General features: G+C 41.6%; 1 protein-coding gene across 1 annotated transcript in view; it reads right to left on the reverse strand.

Moving 5' to 3' along the window:
- LOC122798552 (autophagy-related protein 9A-like) overlaps positions 1–21792 on the reverse strand; it is a 1381959-nt gene that overhangs the window by 364637 nt on the left and 995530 nt on the right. Inside the window, exon 13 of the mRNA XM_044067604.1 lies at positions 6381–6626. Coding sequence (XP_043923539.1) covers positions 6381–6626 — 246 coding nt within the window. The remainder of the gene's footprint in view (positions 1–6380; positions 6627–21792) is intronic.

Consider the following 21792-nt stretch of genomic DNA (forward strand, 5'->3'; position numbering starts at 1 on the left):
GGTGCCTCCAAAAGGGTAGGCTGTAAAAATTATGATCATAAAAAAGCATGCACATAACCTTCATCTACAAGCAAATACACCACATAGGTTGTATAGAATAGATAGGTAGAAATAAGTCCCAGCAAAGAAAAAGGGGGATGGTGGGAGGGTAACCTGGACTGCAACAGTGAATACACTCGAACATCTACATTTATGGTAGGTATACAACTGTAGTATGTTCATCGTGTTTCACTGTTGTAGTCATTACACTTGGGTTGAATCCCAAAGCTGAGGTTGGGCGGCTGGGCCTAAATAGAGTTTGGAGTGGCTATGAGGCCCTGCAGAACTGCAGTGGCAAAGCCTGCTCTGGATTTAGAGTAGAGAGGTAAATTGTAGTGCTTTGTAAAAGTGTGCACTGAAGTCCATGTTGCAACCTTCAAAATATCCTTGGTTGGTACTCCTCTGAGGAAGGCTGCTGAAGTGGCTGCTGCTCTAGTAGAATGTGGCCTAATGCCCTTGGGCACTGATTTGCCATGTTGTGAATAGCAGAAACGAATGCAGTGGCCTATCCATTTTGAAATAGTCTGCTTTGAAATGGCTTTTCCTTGGGAACCTGCAGTATATGCCACTAAGAGTTGCTCAGCCTTTCTGAAGGCTTTAGTCTTGTCCAAGTAAAGGCGTAGCTGTCTGTGTATGTACAAAGTATGCAGAAGTCTTTCCCCCTTATTCTGTGGGCTTGGATAAAAGGTAGGCAAATATATGGTTTGGTTAAGAGCCATGCTGGACACAACCTTAGGCATAAATGTAGGGTTTGTCCTTAGAGAGACCCTGTCCTGATGGAAAATAATGAAAGGTTCCACAGCCATTAGTGCCTGTAACTCTGAGACTCTTCTTGCTGAAGTTATTGCTAGGAGAAGAGCAGTTTTCCATGACAAATATTTTACCTCTGCTGTATTGGCAGGCTCAAAAGGAGGCAGTGTGAGTTTTTCTAAGAAAAAATTGAGGTCCCATGTAGGTATTGGAGCTCTCCTTGGAGGTCTTATGTTTTTAGCCCCTCTGAGAAACTGTCTTAGCAGTGGATGAGAAAAAATAGATGGTTCCGTATTGTAGTGAGCTGAAATGGCAGAGGCATGGATCTTAATTGATGAGAAGGATAGGCCTTTGTCCAGCATCTCAGTTAGGCATTGCAAAATCTGAGGTATATTTGGTTCAAGCGAGTCAAATTCCCTGCACTTGGTTCCAAGCACAGCATCTCTTCCATTTGTCTGCATAAGATTTTCTGGTGCTGGGCCTCCTGGCCTCCAAAATAACATCCATAACTGCTTTAGAGAGAGGTGTGTTCTGAATGATTACATTATCTGCCATGTAGCCAGATTTAGGGTTCTGAGTTGGCTGTGCAGGATCTGATTGTTCTGTTGGGTCAGCAAATGAGGTATTAGAAGCAATGTCCAGGCTGGGCCTTGAGACAAGCTCTTTAGGATTGGGTAACAGTGCTGGTGTGGCCAGTCTGGGGCAATCAGTATCATTTTTGGCTTCTCTTGTCTGACCTTTAGGAGTACCTTGGAGAGGAGAGGCAGAGGAGGGAAGGCATATATTGTAAGGGCTTTCCAGCTGAATGAAAGGGCGCCCACTTTCCATGCTTGCTTGTGATAAGTCCGAGTGCAGAATCTCTGTAGCTGGCAGTTGTGAGGGGAAGTGAATAGATCTATGTCTGGGCATCCCCATTTCCCTGTTATCATATTGAAGATTTGTGGGTCAAGTTTCCACTCATGAGGATCCATGAGGTTTCTGTTAGTTCGTCTGCCAAAGTATTTGTCTTTCCTGGCAGGAATTGTGCTTGCAGATGTACTTGGTAAGTCAATGCTGTGTTCCAGAAAATCATGGCTTGCCTGCAGAGGAGGTAGGAATGTGTGCCCCCTTGCTTGTTTATGGACCACATGACTGTAGTATTGTCCGTCTTTATCAGTAGTTGTCCTGGATGAAGTAGGTCCTTGAAGGCTGTCAGGGCATTTTGTACAGGTAGCATCTCTTTTTGATTGATATGAAGATGCATTTGGCTTGTGGGCCATGTGCCCTAAATACATTTTCCTGCCATGTGCGCTCCCCAGGCATAATCTGATGCATCTGTTGTTAGTGTTTGTCTGGCAGTGGGTAAGGTGAATGGCTGTCCCTTGTTGTGGTGACAGGCCTGTGCCCACCATTGAAATTCCTGTTGCAGGCAGGGAATGAGAGTAATTACTGTTTCCAGGCTGTGGCAATACTGAGTCCAAACACTTTTTAGATACCATTGTAGTTTCCTCATATGCAGTCTTGCATATGGAATTAGTAGAATGCAGGATGCCATGTAGCCCAGAGCCTGCAGAATTGTTCTTGCAGATAACTGGATCTTTGTTGCCATGTCTTTGAAGTAAGAAATCAGATGCCTTTGTTTGTCTGGCGTGAGATAAGTCATCTGGGCAGTTGTATTTAAGCTTGCACCCAGGAATATTATCTCTTGTGAGGGTACTAGTTTTGATTTATTTTTGTTTACTGTGTACCCTAGGCAAATTAGTAATCTTTTTACAAATGCCAGATGCTGTAGTAGAATATCTTTGTCCTTTGCTTGAATAAGGCAGTCGTCCAAGTAGGGATATATTCCTCTTTGTCTGCAAAATGCAATTACTGGTGCCAGGCATTTTTGGGCGTAGTAGATAAGCCAAAGGGCAGTGCAGGGAATTGGTAGTGCAGTGAGCCAGCTATGAATCTGAGGTATCTTCTGCAAGATTGTCTGATTGGGACATGCAGGTATGCCTCTTTGAGGTCCAAAGTTACAAGCCAAGCCTTCTTGTCCAGCATGGGCAGAAGCTGCTGTAGAGTCAACATTCTGAATTTTGGAACGTCCAGAAAAGTATTTAGAACAGACAGGTCCAGAATTGGTCTCCAGGCTTTGTCCTTTCTTGGTACAAAGAAAAGTCTTGAGTAAAATCATTGTCCCTGCTCTTGTTGTGGCACTGGCTGAATAGCACCCATGTCCATGAGAGATGAAACTTGTTTTTGTGCCTCTTGCCATTGATTGCGTGGCAGGACTGGCATGCCTTTTGCCTTTGGAAGGGTGTGAAAGTGGAACCTGTAACCCTGAGAGACTATATTTAAGACCCATTTGTCCTGGTTGATCTTGTGCCAGTTTTGTGAAAAAAGTGCTAGCTTTCCCCCTAAGGGTGCTGCCAAAAAATAAGTGCTTGGCATTGGCAGAGGGAAGTCATTGGGATTGTTTTCTATTAGGCTGTGATTTGTCTTATCCGCTTTTGGAGGTAGAAGCACCCCATTGTTTGGGCCTGTATGAGCCCTGGGGCTGTTGCCTGCCTCTAGGGTGTCTGAATCTGCCTCTTTGTGGTCTGTCTGACACTGGAAAGGACCAATTCTTAGAGGGCCAGTTCCTGATAAATCTGGGTGGCTGTACCTGTAAGAAATCCTTTACTGTCTGCATAGATTTTGCCTTATCCTCCATTTTCTTTAACACTTACTCTGCCTTAACACCAAAGTATCATGCTGTAATGGAGCATCCAATAATTTTGCTTTAACATGATCAGGCAGATTCTGTTCCTTTAACCAAGCATGTCTTCTAATGACAGAACCTCTTACTGTGGCCCTGCACGAGGCCTCCAGTGAATCATAGCCACACTGCAAAGTATGTTTTCCCACTTGTTCAGCTACATGCAATAAATCCTGCAAATCTTTGTCTCAGAACATTCAGAATTTGTCAACATTTTTTGTTCTAACAAAGACATTCAGTACTGCTGATATTTGAGCATATGAAATTGACAATTTAAAGCCCTTACAGCCAAGGTAGCAGAAGTGTAAACTTTTTTCCCCCATCTGTCCAAAGCCCAAGAATCTCTGTCTGAGGGGACAGGGTTTTTTGGCAGAAGCAGCCTTGACCCCTTTGGGACCCTGTGAGATAGTTTCTGGCTCAGCAGCAGGGTTTTTGTAGAGAAATTTATGGGAGTCAGGCATAATCTGATGCATCTTAACAGGGGGCAGGAGGTAAAAAGTCTGGAGACAGGCCAGACTCTGAAAAAACATCATTCACTATGTCTAGAACAGGGGGATTGCAAGAGGTCTGTGCTGAGGAAGTAAAAGAAAGTCTCTAAGTCTGGAAATGCTCCCTCATGGTATGTAGGGTTTCCCCAAAAGAGTAGTCCTCAGGAGGAGAGGCTGAATGAATAGAATCTTCAGCATCAGAGTCCTCATAGGAAGGAACAGAATATCCCTGACCAGAAGAGGAATCAGAGGAAATGGAAACCTGATCAGAGGAATCATATTCAGTGTCTTGCCTAGGCCTCTTATCAGGAGGGGGATGGGAACCCCTGATCAAAGTAATTAGGTCTTCGGCCATTTTGAGCATCTGTTTCTCAGGCAAAGAAGCCTGCCCTGGAAACTGCTGTACTGGTTTCCTTGTCTTTAAAACTGTTTTAGACTGTGTTTTGGATGCTGAAGTAGGCTTTATATAAAGTTGTGTAGGTCTGAAGACACCCTCAGAAGCCAATGCCTGCTCAGCGGCTCAGGACCCATCTGAGGGATTAATTTCCGAGGGGCCAATACCTTGAGTATCCAGAGGCCTAGCTGTCTCCACGTGGGAGTCGGGGGCGGCCTGCAGCTCTGAGGTAGTGGGAGTCAGGGGCTGCGAAAGCGCCTCACTGAGCACCAGCGGACCGGCGACTGGCCTAGAAGAGGCTTTGTCATCTGTTTTGGACCTCGGATGCTTGCCCTTGTCGTTATCCTTGTGTTTTTTAAGAATTCCAGTCGTCGGTTGTTCCAACGGCATTATGTAGTTAAACCTTCTGCCAAAATAATGAAAAGCAAAATCGTACCGACACTTAATAGTGCGTTGGTTAAATCTAGCACAAAACCGACAACTAGCAACATCGTGGCCAGGGCCTAGGCAAGGAATACAGTAAGAGTGGAAATCCTTATGAGGTACTTGCTTCCCACAAGAAATACAATTGTTAACTTTTTCTGACATTGGACTGGAGCAAGAAAAAAGTTTCCCCAATGGGGTACTTAGCTTTATTGAAGACTTCGGATCTGAAATTCGATTTTGAAAATCTCAGGATTCGGCCGACCGGCACTTGCGAACTGCTTTTGCTTCAGGTACCGTGTGGCAAGAAAGACTGAAGAAAATGGCATCGGCTGCATCTTTCGTACCCCTGATGCACTGATGTCAGGGAAGAGGCGACAGCAACCGACACCGGATCAGGACTTTGGAATTCAGGCCGACTGCAGGTATCCTGCCAGCAGGATAACCCAAGTGTAATGACTGCAACAGTGAAACACGATGAACATCGTCATATTTTACCTCCAGGAAACTAATCACTTGGCCACTATGGTGAAATTTGCCCCTTTCTTCAATGCAGTTCAATCTTAGAGTTGGTATATTTAGTTGGGGGGCATAGCCCCCCCCCCACATAGGGGTGTGTGGGGTGCAAAGTTTACCCACTTTGGTGGGTTTAATTTGGTTACATTTCTATTTTAGTTGTTGATGGCCAAGTGGTTACTTTCTTTGGGGAAAATACAATGTTCTGACTGTTCGTTATTTTAAACTTTTAACAATGTGGTCTTGATCATATAAAAGTTGACGAAATGGTAAATGGACTATATGAAGTAGATCCACATATATAAATACATATATATATATATATATATATATATATATATATATATATATATATATATATATATATATATATATATATATATATATATACACATATATATATGTATGTGTATATATATATATATATATATATACACATATATATATATATATATATATATAATATATATACATTATATATATAAATCTGTGCACACACACACTTTATACATATGTGTGTGTGTATATATATATATATATATATATATATATATATATATATACATATATATATATATATATAAAAACAGCCAAGCATGCATGATGTCAAAGAATTACAATGAACTATACTTCACCTGGCACTTTTGCAGTCCTTCAGACTCCTTACAAAACATTAAAATACATGATAAAATAATATCATGCCTATGGTTAATTTACAATAAAACGTTTTATGAGTAATCTTTATAGTCCTTTGGAGTAGATCATTTTAGTCATAGATTAAAAGTATGTATTCCCATCAAGCCTACTTAAAGTAAATGCAAAGAAAAACATGTCAAGATACATAAACTTACTCTAGCAGTGAAAACAGGCCAAAGTAAACCAAGAAGTGCAAAATCAGAACACACTATAAAGCTGCTTTATAGAATTATTCAACCACAACACAGCCTTGATACCTTTTACTGTCCCACTTTTGCTTATGACTTTCAGGATTTGCATATCTGTTGTGATTAAAGTACTTTAGTAATGCAGACTAAGACCTAACACATACCGCAGCAGAGGATGCATTCGACAGCAGTGAGGCAGCCAGCGGTGCTTCCGACAGGATAAGCTGTGCAGAAGGAGCATTTGTGGCATCCTGCTGTACCTTCTCTTTTAAGTGGCCAATGAAGACCGAACTCTCCTGGGGTGGCTGCCACTGAGGATTAGTGATGGCAAAATGCATGAGAGACAGTTCTGTCTTTCCATTCTCAGCCTGCTGATATACTGAAGCTTCTGTCTGCCCCTCTGAGAACCACTGGAAAAGAAGCATAAAATATACAAGAAAGTATTCAATATATGATAAAGAGGTGCAAGTTAATTAACTTGAGGCACATATGAGTTTGTGAATAACTACTCATTTTACATGGATCCAGATGCATGAGAAGTACAGTGTACATTCCAATAACATATCTGTCGCATCAGCAACAGATACAAATTTCAACTTGAAATCCTTGCATTTGTTCTGGAGTAGGATCTCTGAAATCATTTGAATCAGCTTTAGATCTATCAGTTATACCTAATGAAAGCAATTATTTCAATGTGACAGCCGAACATGCAGTACAGTAAAATAGTATTTGCAGCAGTTTATGTTCAAAATCCAGTGCAAGTCCAGACACTTCTATCTGGATGCTTTATGTATTATGTTTGCGTGTGTATGCACATGTTCATATATATTAATTTGCACTGCAAGTGTGTGTGATTTTTGCAAACAATGCACTATGTCAGTATAATATTGACATGGTATATCATGCATATGTTTGACAGCATGAGATTTACATACACAATATTCTTACTTGATTCAGCTTATACAAGTAGTCCTTTTGATTTGAGTCATGGTTAAAAAAAGGATCCATTACTACTGGCCCCACTTCCCTAGTTATCAAAATAAATAAAAGAAATCTAACACACAGTTTAGGTCACAGATAGAAAGGGTCCGTCCACTTGCTTAAAGTCTCCAGCTGTCCTAAACGCACAATAAGCAAGAAAAGACTATTTCGGACAGCCAGCTGGGAATTACCTTTATTTCTTTTGGACATGATCCATTATCCCTTTCTTTTCATGATTTAATTATTACACTGCTTCTACTTCTCAGTGCAAAATAACACGCAAGTACTTACCACATCAGTTCATTTTTGAGGAGGCCATGTGCATTAGGTAATTCTTATGACTTATTCTTCTTCTGAGCTTCTAACTAGACATGATTTTGACTTTTCTCAATACAGTAAACTCTCAGTTAACCGGAACTCAAGCAACTGGCCAAAAAACAAAAAAAAAATCGAAAAAATACAGTACAAATTTCATATGTTGCACTTTGTCCCCCCCCCGCAGAAACATAACTTATGTTTTTAAAGTTTTAAAAAGGAAGACAGGAATAAATTCCCTCTCTCCACAACCTTAGAACATGTCAAACCAAACAGCATAGGGTACAGTATTAGTCAGCCCTATTTTTAATAGTAACTCTCAAGCAACCGGAAACTACATTTATCTGGCATCCACTAATCCCAATGGGTGCCGGTTAACTGAGAGTTTACTGTACCATCCTCCATGGTATTTGCACCTCTGGCTGGCACATATTTTGATACCATGTCATAAACTTGGACAGAATATTCAGTACTGCACTGTTTACTTCAACCCCCATGCACAAAAGTCAGCATTCCAAAATGTTCTTTTCCTGGAAATAGCAAGAGGTGTGGTTCAGATTATCAGCCAACATGTTCACTTCTTCAGTATGCCATTTCCCAGTTTATGGATGCACATCCAAGACTTTTAATCCTTGAACCATCCAATGTAGAGATGCTACAAGTCCCAAGATAAGGCCACCATGACTAAAGTATCCAAGCAAGAGAAGACACTAAGTATCTTTGCCTGCAAGGCTTTAGCCACAAAAATTGTCATTCTAGGAAACATTCAACATGTAGAAGAGAAACAAATGGCAAAATCTTTCAGTGAATGCAAAGTCCACTCAGGCTGAACTGAAGGAACCTCCTAGGAGGACACAAGATAATGATGTGCCAAAAGGAATCCAACACATCCACTGCCATCACTTACATACCCAACTGCAGCAAAGGGCTGACACAACCGTAAGTCAGAAAATGCATACTAACACAAATCCTGTTACTCTAGCAACTTTTTAAGTTTGTAAGAACAATACTTAAAATCTGCCCCTATTTTTGTGCCTTTGTCCGCCCATTATTTTAGGGCTTGTCCAGATTTCTTGCATTAAGAGCTTCAGAGCTATGGTTACTGTGATGATGCAATTACCTTACAGCAACCAAATTTTATTTTGCAGGAATTAAAAAAATGTGTACTACATTAATAAACTATTACACTATACTACACTACATATCACGTCTAGGGGAAACAGTGAGGGTATTTATGACTACAGTGACTTATCTTTGAGGAGCTACTACTAAGGTAAGTGTATTTACCAAAAGCTGCACTCACTGTCTTCTTTGGGAATGGCAACGGGAACAGTCAATCACAATATCTGGGTAGCATCCAAAGCAAGCACATTTCTTTGGGAGGAGGAAAAATGAAAATCTCCTAGAATGCGAACGGATATCAATACCTGTGCATTATGTAACAATTTTCCCTGTTCAAAAGATAATGGTCTACTGCTGATTACAACAAAAATAGTTAAGGCCTATGTAACCATGTGCTTACATAAATGAAGAATATATATTCATACCATTAAAAGAATTTAAGATTATATTAATTAGAACCTGTATAGAGGAAACTGTTCACATAAAATGGGGCTTCTGGTCTGAATGGCAACAGCGTAGACATATGAAGCTAAGCTCTTTACTCATCTTTAATAAAAAAAGTAATTTTCAGATTTGCTCGCAGTGCCAAAGACAATGCTTAGAAAAATTCTTTAGAGAGTTAAATAGCAGCTCAGTAAGTGATTTGGAAGTTAAAGAAAAAGGGGGAATGAACAGGTAAAAGCACCTAACCCCATTCCAGAAAAGCTGTGTGGCATGGGCAAGTCAGACAGCCTGTTCCCAATTATTAAAAAGACTACCGAGAAAGTGGACATACAACGTGAAGCACAGCTTCAACAGATCATGACATCTTCTTCCGACTACTCTCATTAGGGGTCACCACAGCAGATCATGTGTTTCCATTTCTTCCTGTCCTCTCCATCTGTCACACCAGCAATTTGCATGCCTTCTCTCACCATATCCATAAACCTTCTCTTAGGCCTTCATCTTTTCCTCTTACCTGGTAGCTCCATCTTTTGCATCCTTTTCCCAATATACTCAGCATCCCTCCTCAGCACATGTCCAAACCAATGCGATCTCACCTCTCTGGTTTCATTTCCAAACCGTCCAACCTGAGCTGACCCTCTAATATACTCATTCTTAATCCGGTCCATTTTGATCACAGCCAATGGAAATCTTAACATCTTTAACTCTGCCACCTCCAGCTATGACTCCTGTCTTTTCATCACTGCCACTGTCTCCAACCCATATAACAGCTGGTCTCACTACCATCTTGTAGACCTTCCCTTTCACTCTTACTGGTGCTCGTTTGTCACAAATCACTCCTGACACTCTTCTCCACCCACTCCACCCTGCCTGCACTCTCTTCTTCACCTCTATTCCACACTCACCATTACTCGGAACTGTTGATCCCAAGTATTCAAACTCATCCACCTTCGCTACCTCTACTCCCTGAATCCTCACCATTCCTCTATCCTCCCTCTCATTCACACACATATATTCTGCCTTAGTCCTGATGACCTTCATTCCTCTCTCCTCTAGGGCATATCTTCACCTCTCCAGGGTCTCCTCAATCTGTTTCCTACCCTCACTACAGATCACTATATCATCCTCATACATCATAATCCAAGGGGATTCCTGTCTGATCTTGTCTGTCAACCTGTCCATCACCACTGCAAATACAAATGTGCTCAGAGCTGATCCTTGATATAATCTCACCTCCACCTTAAATGCATCCATCACTCCTACTGCAGACCTCACCACTGTCACACTACCCTCGTATATATCCTGTACCACTCTTACATACTTCTCTGCCACTCATGACTTCCTCATACAATACCACAACTCCTCTCTAGGCACCCTGTCCCTGTCATATGTTTTCTCTAAGTCTACAAAAACACAATGCAGCTCCTTCTGTCATTCTCTATACTTCTCCATCAACACTCTCAGAGCAAACACATCTGCATTGCTCTTTCCCCTGCATGAAACCATACTGCTCCTCACTAATCACCTCCCTTCTTAATCTAGCTTCCACTACGCTTTCCCATAACTTCACACTGTCGCTGATCAATTTTATCCCTCTATAGTTACTACAGCTATGCACACCATTCTTATTCTTAAAAATTGGTACCAATACACTTCTCCACTCCTCAGTCATCCTCTCACTTTCCAAGATTTCATTAAATAATCTTGTTAAAAACTCCACTCCCACTTCTCCTAAATACCTCCATGTTTCCACAGGTATGCCATCTAGACCAACAGCCTTTCCATTCTTAATCCTCTTCATAGCTGTCCTTACTTCCTCCTTGCTAATCCTTTGCACATTCTGATTCACTATCCCCACATATTCCAACCTCTCTCTCTCTCTCATTCTCTTCATTCATCAACCCCTCAATGTACTCCTTCCATCTGCTCATCACACTCTCCTCCCCTGTGAGTACTTTTCCCTCATTATTTTTTATCACCACAACCTGCTGATCTTTCCCAGCTCAGTCCTTCCCCATTTATCCAGGCTTGGGACCTGCGCAAAGAAATACACTGGCTTGTGCATCTCCAGTGGCTGGGTTGCATCACCAGATCATGATATAGGTGCATTAAATGACCTTAATGAATTACACAAAGAGAGATCAACAGAATTATGGAAATGGAATTAATGCTTACTGGTCACTGACCAGTTAACGGAGGCGGGTGTGAAGCTCAGAGACCTTTTACACAGAATATCAACTCTGAAAGTAGGACTGGATATAAATTAGGCTCATCAGACTGAAGGTGAATACAGAGGGAGAAGGAAATATCATCAATTTTCCAGGGATAATGGAACAAAAAAAAAAGGAAAAGACTGAGTTGGTTACAAGGCAGAAAGGCTAAAACATTAGACTGCCATTCCAGTAGGGGATATAAAATCAGAAAAGGCAAACAGATTGTTCAAGACCCTGCAGCTTTATTCCTCCATCCCCAGACATATACTACATAAGCGGGAAAATATGGTCCAAAGGAAAAATAATAGCTGATGCTATACAGTCATCAGGTAAAATTATAAAAATTGGAGACGCAAGCATACTTTGTGATCATGATTTTTCTGATGGGATTCAACAGGAAAAAGATGGCTTTCCAGCTTGTAATTAGTCTCTGCAGGTAATGTCAGTGGAATACCTAGATGCTTTATATTGTCCAAGAGTGCACTTTCTAGGGGATCTGTCTGCCTCTGCTTCCCCAGAAGAGTCTAAGACAAAGCTAAGACAGATTTTTTCATGGATGAGATTACTGGAGGACACTCTATTATCAGAACCCACTGCCAGTGAGTACTGTAGCAGGAAAGAAGCTTTTCAGGAGGAAAAGACTCTCCCCCTTTTTAGGAAGTGAACACAGGATAGTCAGAGTGGCATTTCCAGTGCAGAGGAAGATAATTCACAGAAGGATAACTATGATCCAGTGTTTACCAAGTGTATTTTGTCTGAGAAAGTCGGACATTACTTTTGTGATCTGATTATGTTGGCCTAGTTTACATTACACTGAGTATCTGTGAGGTAGAGTAAATACTTAAAATTAAACTCAATGCTCTCTTACTAGGAACTCAGTTGACTTGAAATTATCATGGCTTTACCTGGACTTTTTGCTGGGATTGTACAACACAATTTCGATTTGTGACTTATACTATGGACAGTGTTAAAGTTAAAAGATGGATGGCCTTAAATGGTATATGGGCAGGTCTACTTTAAAATGTCAGCTTACCACTTCATTCACATTCAAAACAGCAAGACGGAAAAGTTAGAAGTTTACAATTATGAACTCCCAGAAGTGTACCTACACTTAACCATAGATGTCGATGGAGATAATGCAACTGCACAGTCATAATATGGGTTGTCCTGCCTCTCCAGGTCCTCTCGTCGCGGATTCCAATCGACATGACATTTTATGGTAGTTTAAAACTGTACTATATGTCCTTCAAGAATGCAACTGCAGTCATAACATATGGGCACCCTCTGTAGAAGAGGGCTGTATGGCTGTAGCTCTGTGGCTGGTGTGGTCGTGCATTGGCTGGAAGAAGTCTTTCCATGAAAGAAATAACAGAATCTGATGCAATGTCCAATCCATTTTGAAAAAATCTGTTTTGAAATTGCTTTTGGACTGCTGCAGTGAAAGCTACAAAAAAGTTGTTCAGACTTCCCTGGTCTTGGTTCTGTCCAAGTAGTATCAAAGTTGTCTGTGATGTCCAAGGTATGTAACAGTCTTTCCCTTGTCAACTGGCTGCTGGCTCAAATGGATGGAGGAGAGTTTTTTTTAAGTACAAATTGAGGTCCCAGGCTGGCACTGGAGCCTTTCTTAGTGGCTTAATGTTCTTGATTCGGCGGATTATATCTAGCTGAAATAGCTGATGTATCTTTATGGAAGAATATAGAATATGAGAGTCCATTATGTCTGCCAAATGCCAAATATTCAGGATGAGAGGATGTTCAATAATGATGCATCATGTCCCTTGCTGGCATTCCAAATGCTGAATCTCTTCATTTGCTAGTAAAACCTTTCTGGTGGATGGTCTTGAGCTCATCATGGCAGGCAGGGAATGCATAGATTTTTTAGGAGTTCAGTTGAATGAGAGAGATCTATTTTTCCAAGCTTGTGGTGGTATGTCCTTGAGCAGAATTTTTGAAGATGATTGTTAGTAAAAAGCTGGTGTTGGAAGGCCTGCCGATGGCATGCATTACTGCCAGCATTTCCCTTTTGGTTTATATGCAGATGTGCTTCCTTTGGAGACCACAAATCCAGTATTGGTCTCCATTGAGATTTTTTTCTTGGAACAGGAACAGTCTTGAGTAAAACCCCTGGTCTTGTTCTTGTTGTGGAACTCTTTCTATTGCTTGAATTTTTCAGGATTAGGAAAGGACCAGTTCTTTGAAGGCCAATTCCTACTGAATCTGGGGTTGAAAAGGTGCATCCAAGTTTTGCCTTACACATGATCTGGTAGAGGTTGATCTTTTAACCATGCATGCATGAAGCTCAGTGCATCATATCCACACTGCAGGAAGTGATTGAAGCTGAAACACCTTGGACCCTGTAGTCAAATCAGCAATCAGTATGGGCCCCTGAATAAATGGGAATGTGTTTCTGGACCCCTACCTGTCTCTGGCTTGGCTGGAGCAGGAGGAAGAGAATCAGGGTAGATGCTTGGTCTTCTTGGCTGCTTAGCCCTAGTGTGTATACCTTTAATAGACATGGCTAGGAGCCTGGCAGCAGCTCCGCAGCAGTAGTGACCTTATCTACAGCGATGGTCGGGCATTTCGGTCTGGGCCAGCAAGGAAACAGTAAGAAGGGAAAAATCTCATGAGGTATTTGTTTACCACAAGAAGAACAATTGTTAACTTTTTCAGTAATTTCTGACATCGGCTGAGGCACATATGTTATGACTGCAGTTGCATTCTTGAAGGACATCATCATATTTCCTTTCAGGGAAAGTAACCACTTAGCCCCCAATGACAACATTACAAACGGAAGAAAATTATACCCACCAAAGTGGGGGGCTTCTCCCCACACCTCCCCTACTCAAATATACCAACCCCAAGATCGCAATACAGAGGGAGGAAATACGATGTTCCAGGAGTTTGTGATTGTAAACTTCCGACATTTTCGTCTCACTGTTTTAAACATCGATGAAACGGTAAGTCGACTTTATGAAGGGGACCCATATGGGCACAATTCTGCTAAAGCCTAGAAAGCTCAGATGGCAAACATTTGCATCACTGAACAGATGCTCTTCAGCACAGTCAGCTCCCTAGATGAATATAAATATTACACAAAGACTGTACTCTACTATTTTAAACTGTTTATTACTATATAAACATTAAAAAACTGAAAGTGAGTTCATTTTTACTGGAGTTAGTGGTGGGAATAAGGTAAAACCAAAGACGCTGAGAAGGCAAGCATTTGTCTTGGATGCAGTCAGATGCCTCTGTGCATAATCAACTCTCTGGATGACAGGTGTCTTAATAAAAAGAGAACATCTACATGACATGGGGTGGGGCACTGTTTGGCTATCCAGTAAAAAATGGGAGTGAAAGTCATACAAATATAAGACTAGGTACTAAAATATAGATCAAGGGTTTGAAAATTTATTCTGAATAAAAGAGAAGGGTACAGACAGAGACCAAAGGATCTAGTAATACGAAATGCTAATGTAACTGCAGTTTGGCTGAAAGTCCCTTTTGGTGCTTTATAATACCACAGTCCACCATTACAGAGGACAACTGTCTGTATGGCATAACAAATGAAAATTTATAGTGAACGTAACATGAGTCAGACATGGAAATAGTTATAAATGGGCACTACTGACATCAAATACAGAGGCACACTGAGTTCTACACCCTTGAGTAAAAGCTGTCTTAGTGGCATTATTGTTCATTTATGACCACAGGTATACACTTTCAATGAGATAGGAAGAAACAAAAGATTTGCTAGGCGTTTGAGACTGGGAAGTAGCATAAATGTATGTTAGCTCACTAGGTCGCTTGATGGGGTGAAAGAAAAACAGCAAAATAAAAAAAGAGAGAGAGGGATGGAATTACTTTTTTTTCATTATTACGCACAGCTGGGGGGGGGGGACAGTTCGGTAAATCAAGAAAGGGTAACAGTCACTTTTTAAAGGGCTATTTGGTTTAAGCTGGCCTGGTTATGACAAATTGGAAACAGAATCTAAATGCATGGTTTGCAGTAAATAAACCAAACTAGTGATAGTTTTCGATTTAGCTATGTTGTCTCATAATGGAATAAAAACAATGGAGTTTTTATTTTTTGTTTTATTTTTTCAGCATGGTAGCAGACTTGCAGGAGGCCTAGACATTTACTTCAATGTTGAGGAAGGAGGGAAGCATCATGGAATGGATCTTTGAACCACATGAGACTAAATTTAAGCTACATTTGGTTAAGATGGTTATATGTAGTAGAAGGGGAGTTTTCAAAACAGTGCTTACCATAACAAAAATGGGGGATGAAGTTCTTAATCATGGCATAGTTTGCTATGAGACTGCACTGTTTACTCCTACCCTAGAAAGGCAACATGACTTCTTTTTGCCAGTGGAACTCTGCTAACTTTGTAAACAGTTGGTATATGTGTTTATTCTGCTTGAACTACAGTGGAAAATCTTTATTTTTGTTATTTTTTTGAAGCTGACATTTTTTGAACATAAGCCACAACATGAATCAAGGATTTTTTATACTGTAACCTGGGAGACAACTCTTAAAGATTCCATTAAGACTCTATGACTTCTTTTTTACTAGAGATGGAAGAGCACATACTGAGAACAGAAGATATTATATTAGCTCAGCTGTTGTATTTAAAAATGTTTTACATTGAATCTATTACTGAATAGTATGCTGAAGCTATTACTGTGGAATGCTAATCAGCTTTCGTGACCAAATTAGTGTTCCACAGTGTTTGCTTCTAACAAAATAATAATCACGGGTACTGTAGAAGAACATCAAAGAGGTGCCCTATTTGAGCCCCCTGTAGCCCCTTATGTGTGGGGCAGCAACTCACACATTTTCATTACTTATACATTCTAAGACAGACATTGTTGTACCATGGAGAAGAGGGAATACTTTGAGACACATCAACTTCCCTGTAATCTCACTTAAATTCTCACAGTTCAGAAAATCTAGCTTAAAGTCCTCAAACATACAAAGCAAACCTCAACCAAACACTACCGCAACTTGGTTATGAAACTGTTCTGTTTCACTCATATTCCGAGGGAGACAAAGAAAAATAACTATTTTGATAAAGGGAAGATTACCTTTTTCAATAGTGGATAGGAGGGTAGACTTCTAATCTGCACAGTGAATGTGAAAGGTCAGTTTTTAACATCTCTACCTACAGTAAATGAACCTCAGAAATAAACTCCCTGTTTGAGGAAGGAGGGGTTCACCACTTTGAGGGCAGTATTATACTGCTGTTACTGTTGGGGACGGGTAAGGGGGTCCTAGATATCACAGTGGATGGTGTAAGCAGGTTTTGAGTATGTACATAAATGGATCTTGTTCAGAAGACTGACTTCGCAGAAAATCAGACTAGCAATTTTTCTGCCTTGAAAGTGTTTGTATTACTGTATCCTATCTCTCTACTAGTTTCCTGTCTTTATATAACCAGTAGAGTCCAGTTTTCAGATCTTGCTGAATTCTGGGCTGTTAGGTAGTTTCTGTGTTGCCCAGATCTTACTAAGATAGAAGGAAGCTTCTCTGTTCATCAGTGAGAGCAGTGAGCTTTGAGCAGCCTATCTGCCGTTGGAGGAGTGGTTTCAGCTCAGAATCTGTAGTTTTATTGGCCATTTTGGGCTATTTCTGTCCCTTTCATATTTCTGTTTAAAAACACGTGTTTGCATGTTTTTTGCACTTGTAATACCTCAGCAGAAGGTGAAAAGAGAGACTTTGAGTGGATTAAGTACCTCTGTTTTATTGCATATTTTCACTAACTGCACTACTCCCAGCGTTTTGTATTAACATTGCTACTTATTTGAACTGTTTTTTTAAATTTTGTTACTGTTTGCACTTTAACTGATCATTTTTAAGTGTTTTTCAACTGTTTAATTGCTGAGGGCTACACACTCAAGTGTGGTAGCCATTTTTCTGCCTTGAAAGTGTTTGTATTACTGTATGTTTTAATTTTCGAAAAAAAAACAAACAAAAAAAAATCCTATCACTCTACTAGTTTCCAGCCTTTCTATAACAAGTAGAGTCCAGTTTTCAGATATTGCTGAATGCTGTTTTGTAATTTGTGTGTTGCCCAGACCTTACTAAGATAAGTAAATAAGGAAGCTTCTCTGTTCATCAGTGACAGTGGTGAACTTTCAGCAGCCTAGTTGTCATTGGAGGAGTGGTTTCAGCTCATAATCTGTAGTGTTATTGGCCATTTGGGCTATTTCTATCCCTTTCATCTTTCTGTTTAAAAACACGTGTTTACGCAGTTTTGCTCATCGTGCAGTGCCATTTAACTATGGTTAAACTATTCCCGGTGCCAAAAAGTCTGCTCTTCAGATTTTCCCTTAAAACTAGCCAGTTATGTAGTTTCAGCACTCAAAACTGTTTCCTTGTGCTCCACACTTGTTTAGAACACGATGTAAGCACTAAACAACAAATTACTACAGCACTCAACTTTCTTCACTTGTCAGGAGGAAAACAGTTCTTGGTACTTAAATTAATAAGCACCTATTCAGGCATGCCCATGGGTCAGCTCCCGGTGTTTTCTCCTGTCCACCTGATGAATCTGGGCATCTTGTGGTAATGTAACAATTGCCTCATGTACACCGGCAACCCTCTTCTCCTACCACCCAACACTACAACCTGTGAGAGATGCACTTATATAGCCAAACTAGAAGCCAGGCTCTCTCCAGCCAAGACTGGACTAGACAGTCAAGAGGAGAAGGTTAACACCTGCACCAAATCACACTCAATACATAGTCCTTCAAAACCCACACTACCAAAATCCACACATAGAAAGACAAAGCACACACCCACATTCACAGAGGCTCTCAATAAAAATCTGCCCAAGCAACAGAGACCTCCCAAGCTGAAATGCAGACAACCACCACCCCCAACACTACCCAAATGACACACAGCCCACAAAATCAGTGTGCCACTCAACCTCAGCCCATAAGGCAAAACAATGCACCCAACACACTAGTCATAGGTGACTCTATAGTCAGGCACACTGATGTCCCACTCACCAGGCTAAACAAGGAGAAAGTTACTATCAGGTTCCAAGATCTGCCACATAACGCATGCACTCAGGTCACTCCATAACAAGTACAAATACGACTCTGTCACTGTCCATGTTGGCATGAATGACCTGAGACATACCACCCTGGACTAAATGAAAAGAGACATAGAGGAGCTCTCGGATCTTGTAGCCCAGGCAGGTATGACCCTAGCCCTAAGTAGCATCCCGCTAGTGCCCAGAATGATACCACAGCACAAGGACAAAATGACTTCAACAATTGGCTAAGCTTCTGGTGTTATTCGAAGGGGATCTAGTATCTGTCTGTCTGGGACGACATGGTCGATAGACCACGATGCTCTGCCAGAGATGGCCTGCACCTGTCGCCCCTGGGATTCCAGATACTGGCTAAGGCTCTTACCACCCCTATAGTGCCTTTTTAGGCAAGCTTCAAAGGCTAAATTCACCACCGTAACCGGTACAAGCAAGCAAACTCTGAGGGTAATGCTACTTAATGCTAGAAGTCTAAACCTCACTCGAGGCACTCCTTAAAATGGAGAACATCAACATCTGTGCAGTGACAGAGACCTGGTTAAAGGCTCCAGAGAGCAACCCTGCAATACCAGGCTATAATTCATACCACACCTTTCGGCCACCTAACCTTGACCAAAACATTAAAGGCGGAGGCATGTCCATATTCATTAAGGATATCCACACCTCCAGGCTAGCTGCTCTACATAATTCATCCGAAATTATCCAAGTGTAACTAACACTGGGCAAGACTGCAATCCAGGTTGTAGCTTGTTGCAGATACCCCACCATGCCCCAGGATTCCCACTCTTCGTTTCTTAAGATACTGGAAAATATTAAGATACAACCCAGTACCTTAATCATGGGCGAATTTCAACTACCCCACCATCAACTGGGAAAACTACTCATGTACCAACTCATTCGCTGAATGTTTTCTGGAATTCATAAATTCCAATGCCTTGGATCAGCTTGTCCACACCCCCGCCAGAGGCAGCAATATCCTGGACCTGGTTATTACCAATATGGGTAACTGGTGTTCCACCCCAGAGGTCTACTCCTCTCTGGTCAGATCAGACCACAAGCTAATCACCTTAGACATCCATATCCCACCCCCATTAAGGAAACCACCGTCAAAAACTACTCCAAAGAAAACTTCATGCTTCTTAAGACAAAAGTGGACAACTTCACGACACCCATGCAGATGGAAAATAGAGGTACAACTGCTGAATCTTACACAAATGCACTCTATAAGCACATACACGAGTGCATGGATTGTGCCATCCCAAACAGAACCAAGATGCTACCCTCCAAAAAAAGGAAGCCAATCTGGTGGTCCCCTGCCACAAACAAACTCTACAACAGAAGGAAGAAGCTGTTGTAAAAAAGAGTAAAATCCCCAGATTGGAGGAACTCCCTGGTCAGCCTTAGCAGGAAGCTGAGATCCCTCATAAAATCCTCCAAAGCCAGTCACGAAAATAAAATCGCCACTGATTCCAAAGTTAACCACAAAGCATTCTACAGCTATGTCAAGAATCTCAATGGCAACACTCAAATCTGCTCTGAGTTACAGCACAATGGTACTAACTATACAGAACCAACCGATATTGCTAACATCCCCCCCCTCACCCTCCAAAGGGCCCATCTTAATACCGGAAGAATGCAAAGCCACTGTAATCACAGATGAACAAGTAAAGACTGCACTCTCCAAAGCCAAGAACACAGTATCCATGGGACCAGACAACATACCAAGCTGGGTACTGCATGAACTACAGAACGAACTGGCACCCCACCTAAGTACCATGTTCAATCATAGCCTCACCTCAGGCTATGTGCCTACTGAATGGCGCACAGTGACAGTTATCCCACTCCACAAAAGGGGTGCCACCACGGACCCCAGAAACTACCGCCCCATTAGCCTGACGAGCTTGGTCTGCAAGACCATGGAACATATCTTGGAGCCTATAAACAAAGACATAGATAACCTCCAAACCCTGGACCCCACTCAGTTTGGGTTTGTAAAATGTAGATCATGTCTATTAAACTTAATTGACTTCTTTGAAGCAGTCACCAGACCTGTAGATGAGGGCAAGGTAATGCACACAGCCTATCTTGATCCCGCCAAGGCTTTCGATATCATCCCCCACTCTGGAATTAGAGATAAACTCACTAAACTGGGCATAAATCCCTATGTCACAAGATGGGTGGCCAACTGGCACACTGGCAGAACCCACACAGTAAAAGCAGCCAACTCCAAGTCCGACTTCAGACCAGTGACGAGTGGAGTACCACAAGGTTCGGTACTGGGTCCTCTCCTGTTCGGCATATACTTCTCTGAAGTGCAGGCCAACAGAGAAGGTCTTTGGCTAACAGAGTTCGCAGATGACTGCAAACTGGAAGCCATAACAGAATCACCTAATGATGTGGACATTCTACAAAAGAGCCTCACAGAGACAGATGCTTGGTGTCAAAGTCATGGCCTCAAGCTCAATGCCAAGAAGTACACTGTCATCCCCTTTGGGAAAAACTCGGTACCCATGAACTACCACATAGGCCGTAGCTCACTAATCACCAAAAGTGTCATGAGACCTTCGGACACAGGTGGACAGTAGTCTCTCCTTTGATAACCACTTTGGCACAGTAGTCAGGAAAACCTTCTACGTGGCACAACTCATCACAAAAGGGTTCTCCTATAGAAAAAAGTTGGCTATTGCTCCTCTCTACTCATCCCTCATTAGACCCATTATAGAGTACAATGCCCCGTTTAGCATGCATCTCACAAAACACCTACAACAACTGGAAAGGCCACAGAAATAACTCACTAAGAGGATTACCGGCCTCAAACAGATGTCATATGCAGACCGTCTCAAAAAACCCCAGCTCTACTCAGTCACATATCGCCTGCACATAGGTGATCTCTGCCTAACATACAAAGCTATGCCAAACCCAGAGCGGTTGGACATATTACACTTAAAGAAATCCCAGTCTCTCTGAACCATACGCTCCAGGGACCTAAATCTTGTCATCACAATAAACAGAACATGCTGGAGGGATAGATGCCTGTCCCAGACACTTCCCATACTCTGGAACAAACTACCCATTCATATCAAGCAAAACTCCTCATTGGTCCTCTTTAAGAAAAATCTTGACTACTGGATGGGAAATAGAAAATTCACCCCAAGGATCACTTTTGCAGCGCTGCTCGACAGGGGCACAGGGTGGCGAAAGCGAGAAAACCTTTTTGGCTAGGCTTATATAGGCCCCAGGGCCAACAGTCTAGTACCTAGCTATGAACCTATAAGATATGACGCTTGGTCGTGTGCATAGTTCTCACTGCACATTTAGAATGTCTTCTACCCTCAGTATATATTTGCAAGATATTTTTTTCATTTTAAGACATCACCATGCTTCCTTTTTTGGTGCAAACAAAGATAGGTGTTAAATAGCAATTTTTCTACTTACTCCTGTTAACT

The sequence above is a fragment of the Protopterus annectens genome, chromosome 3.part1 (genome assembly GCF_019279795.1).
Source record: "Protopterus annectens isolate FY-2018-M chromosome 3.part1, PAN1.0, whole genome shotgun sequence".
Classification (NCBI taxonomy): domain Eukaryota; kingdom Metazoa; phylum Chordata; order Ceratodontiformes; family Protopteridae; genus Protopterus; species Protopterus annectens.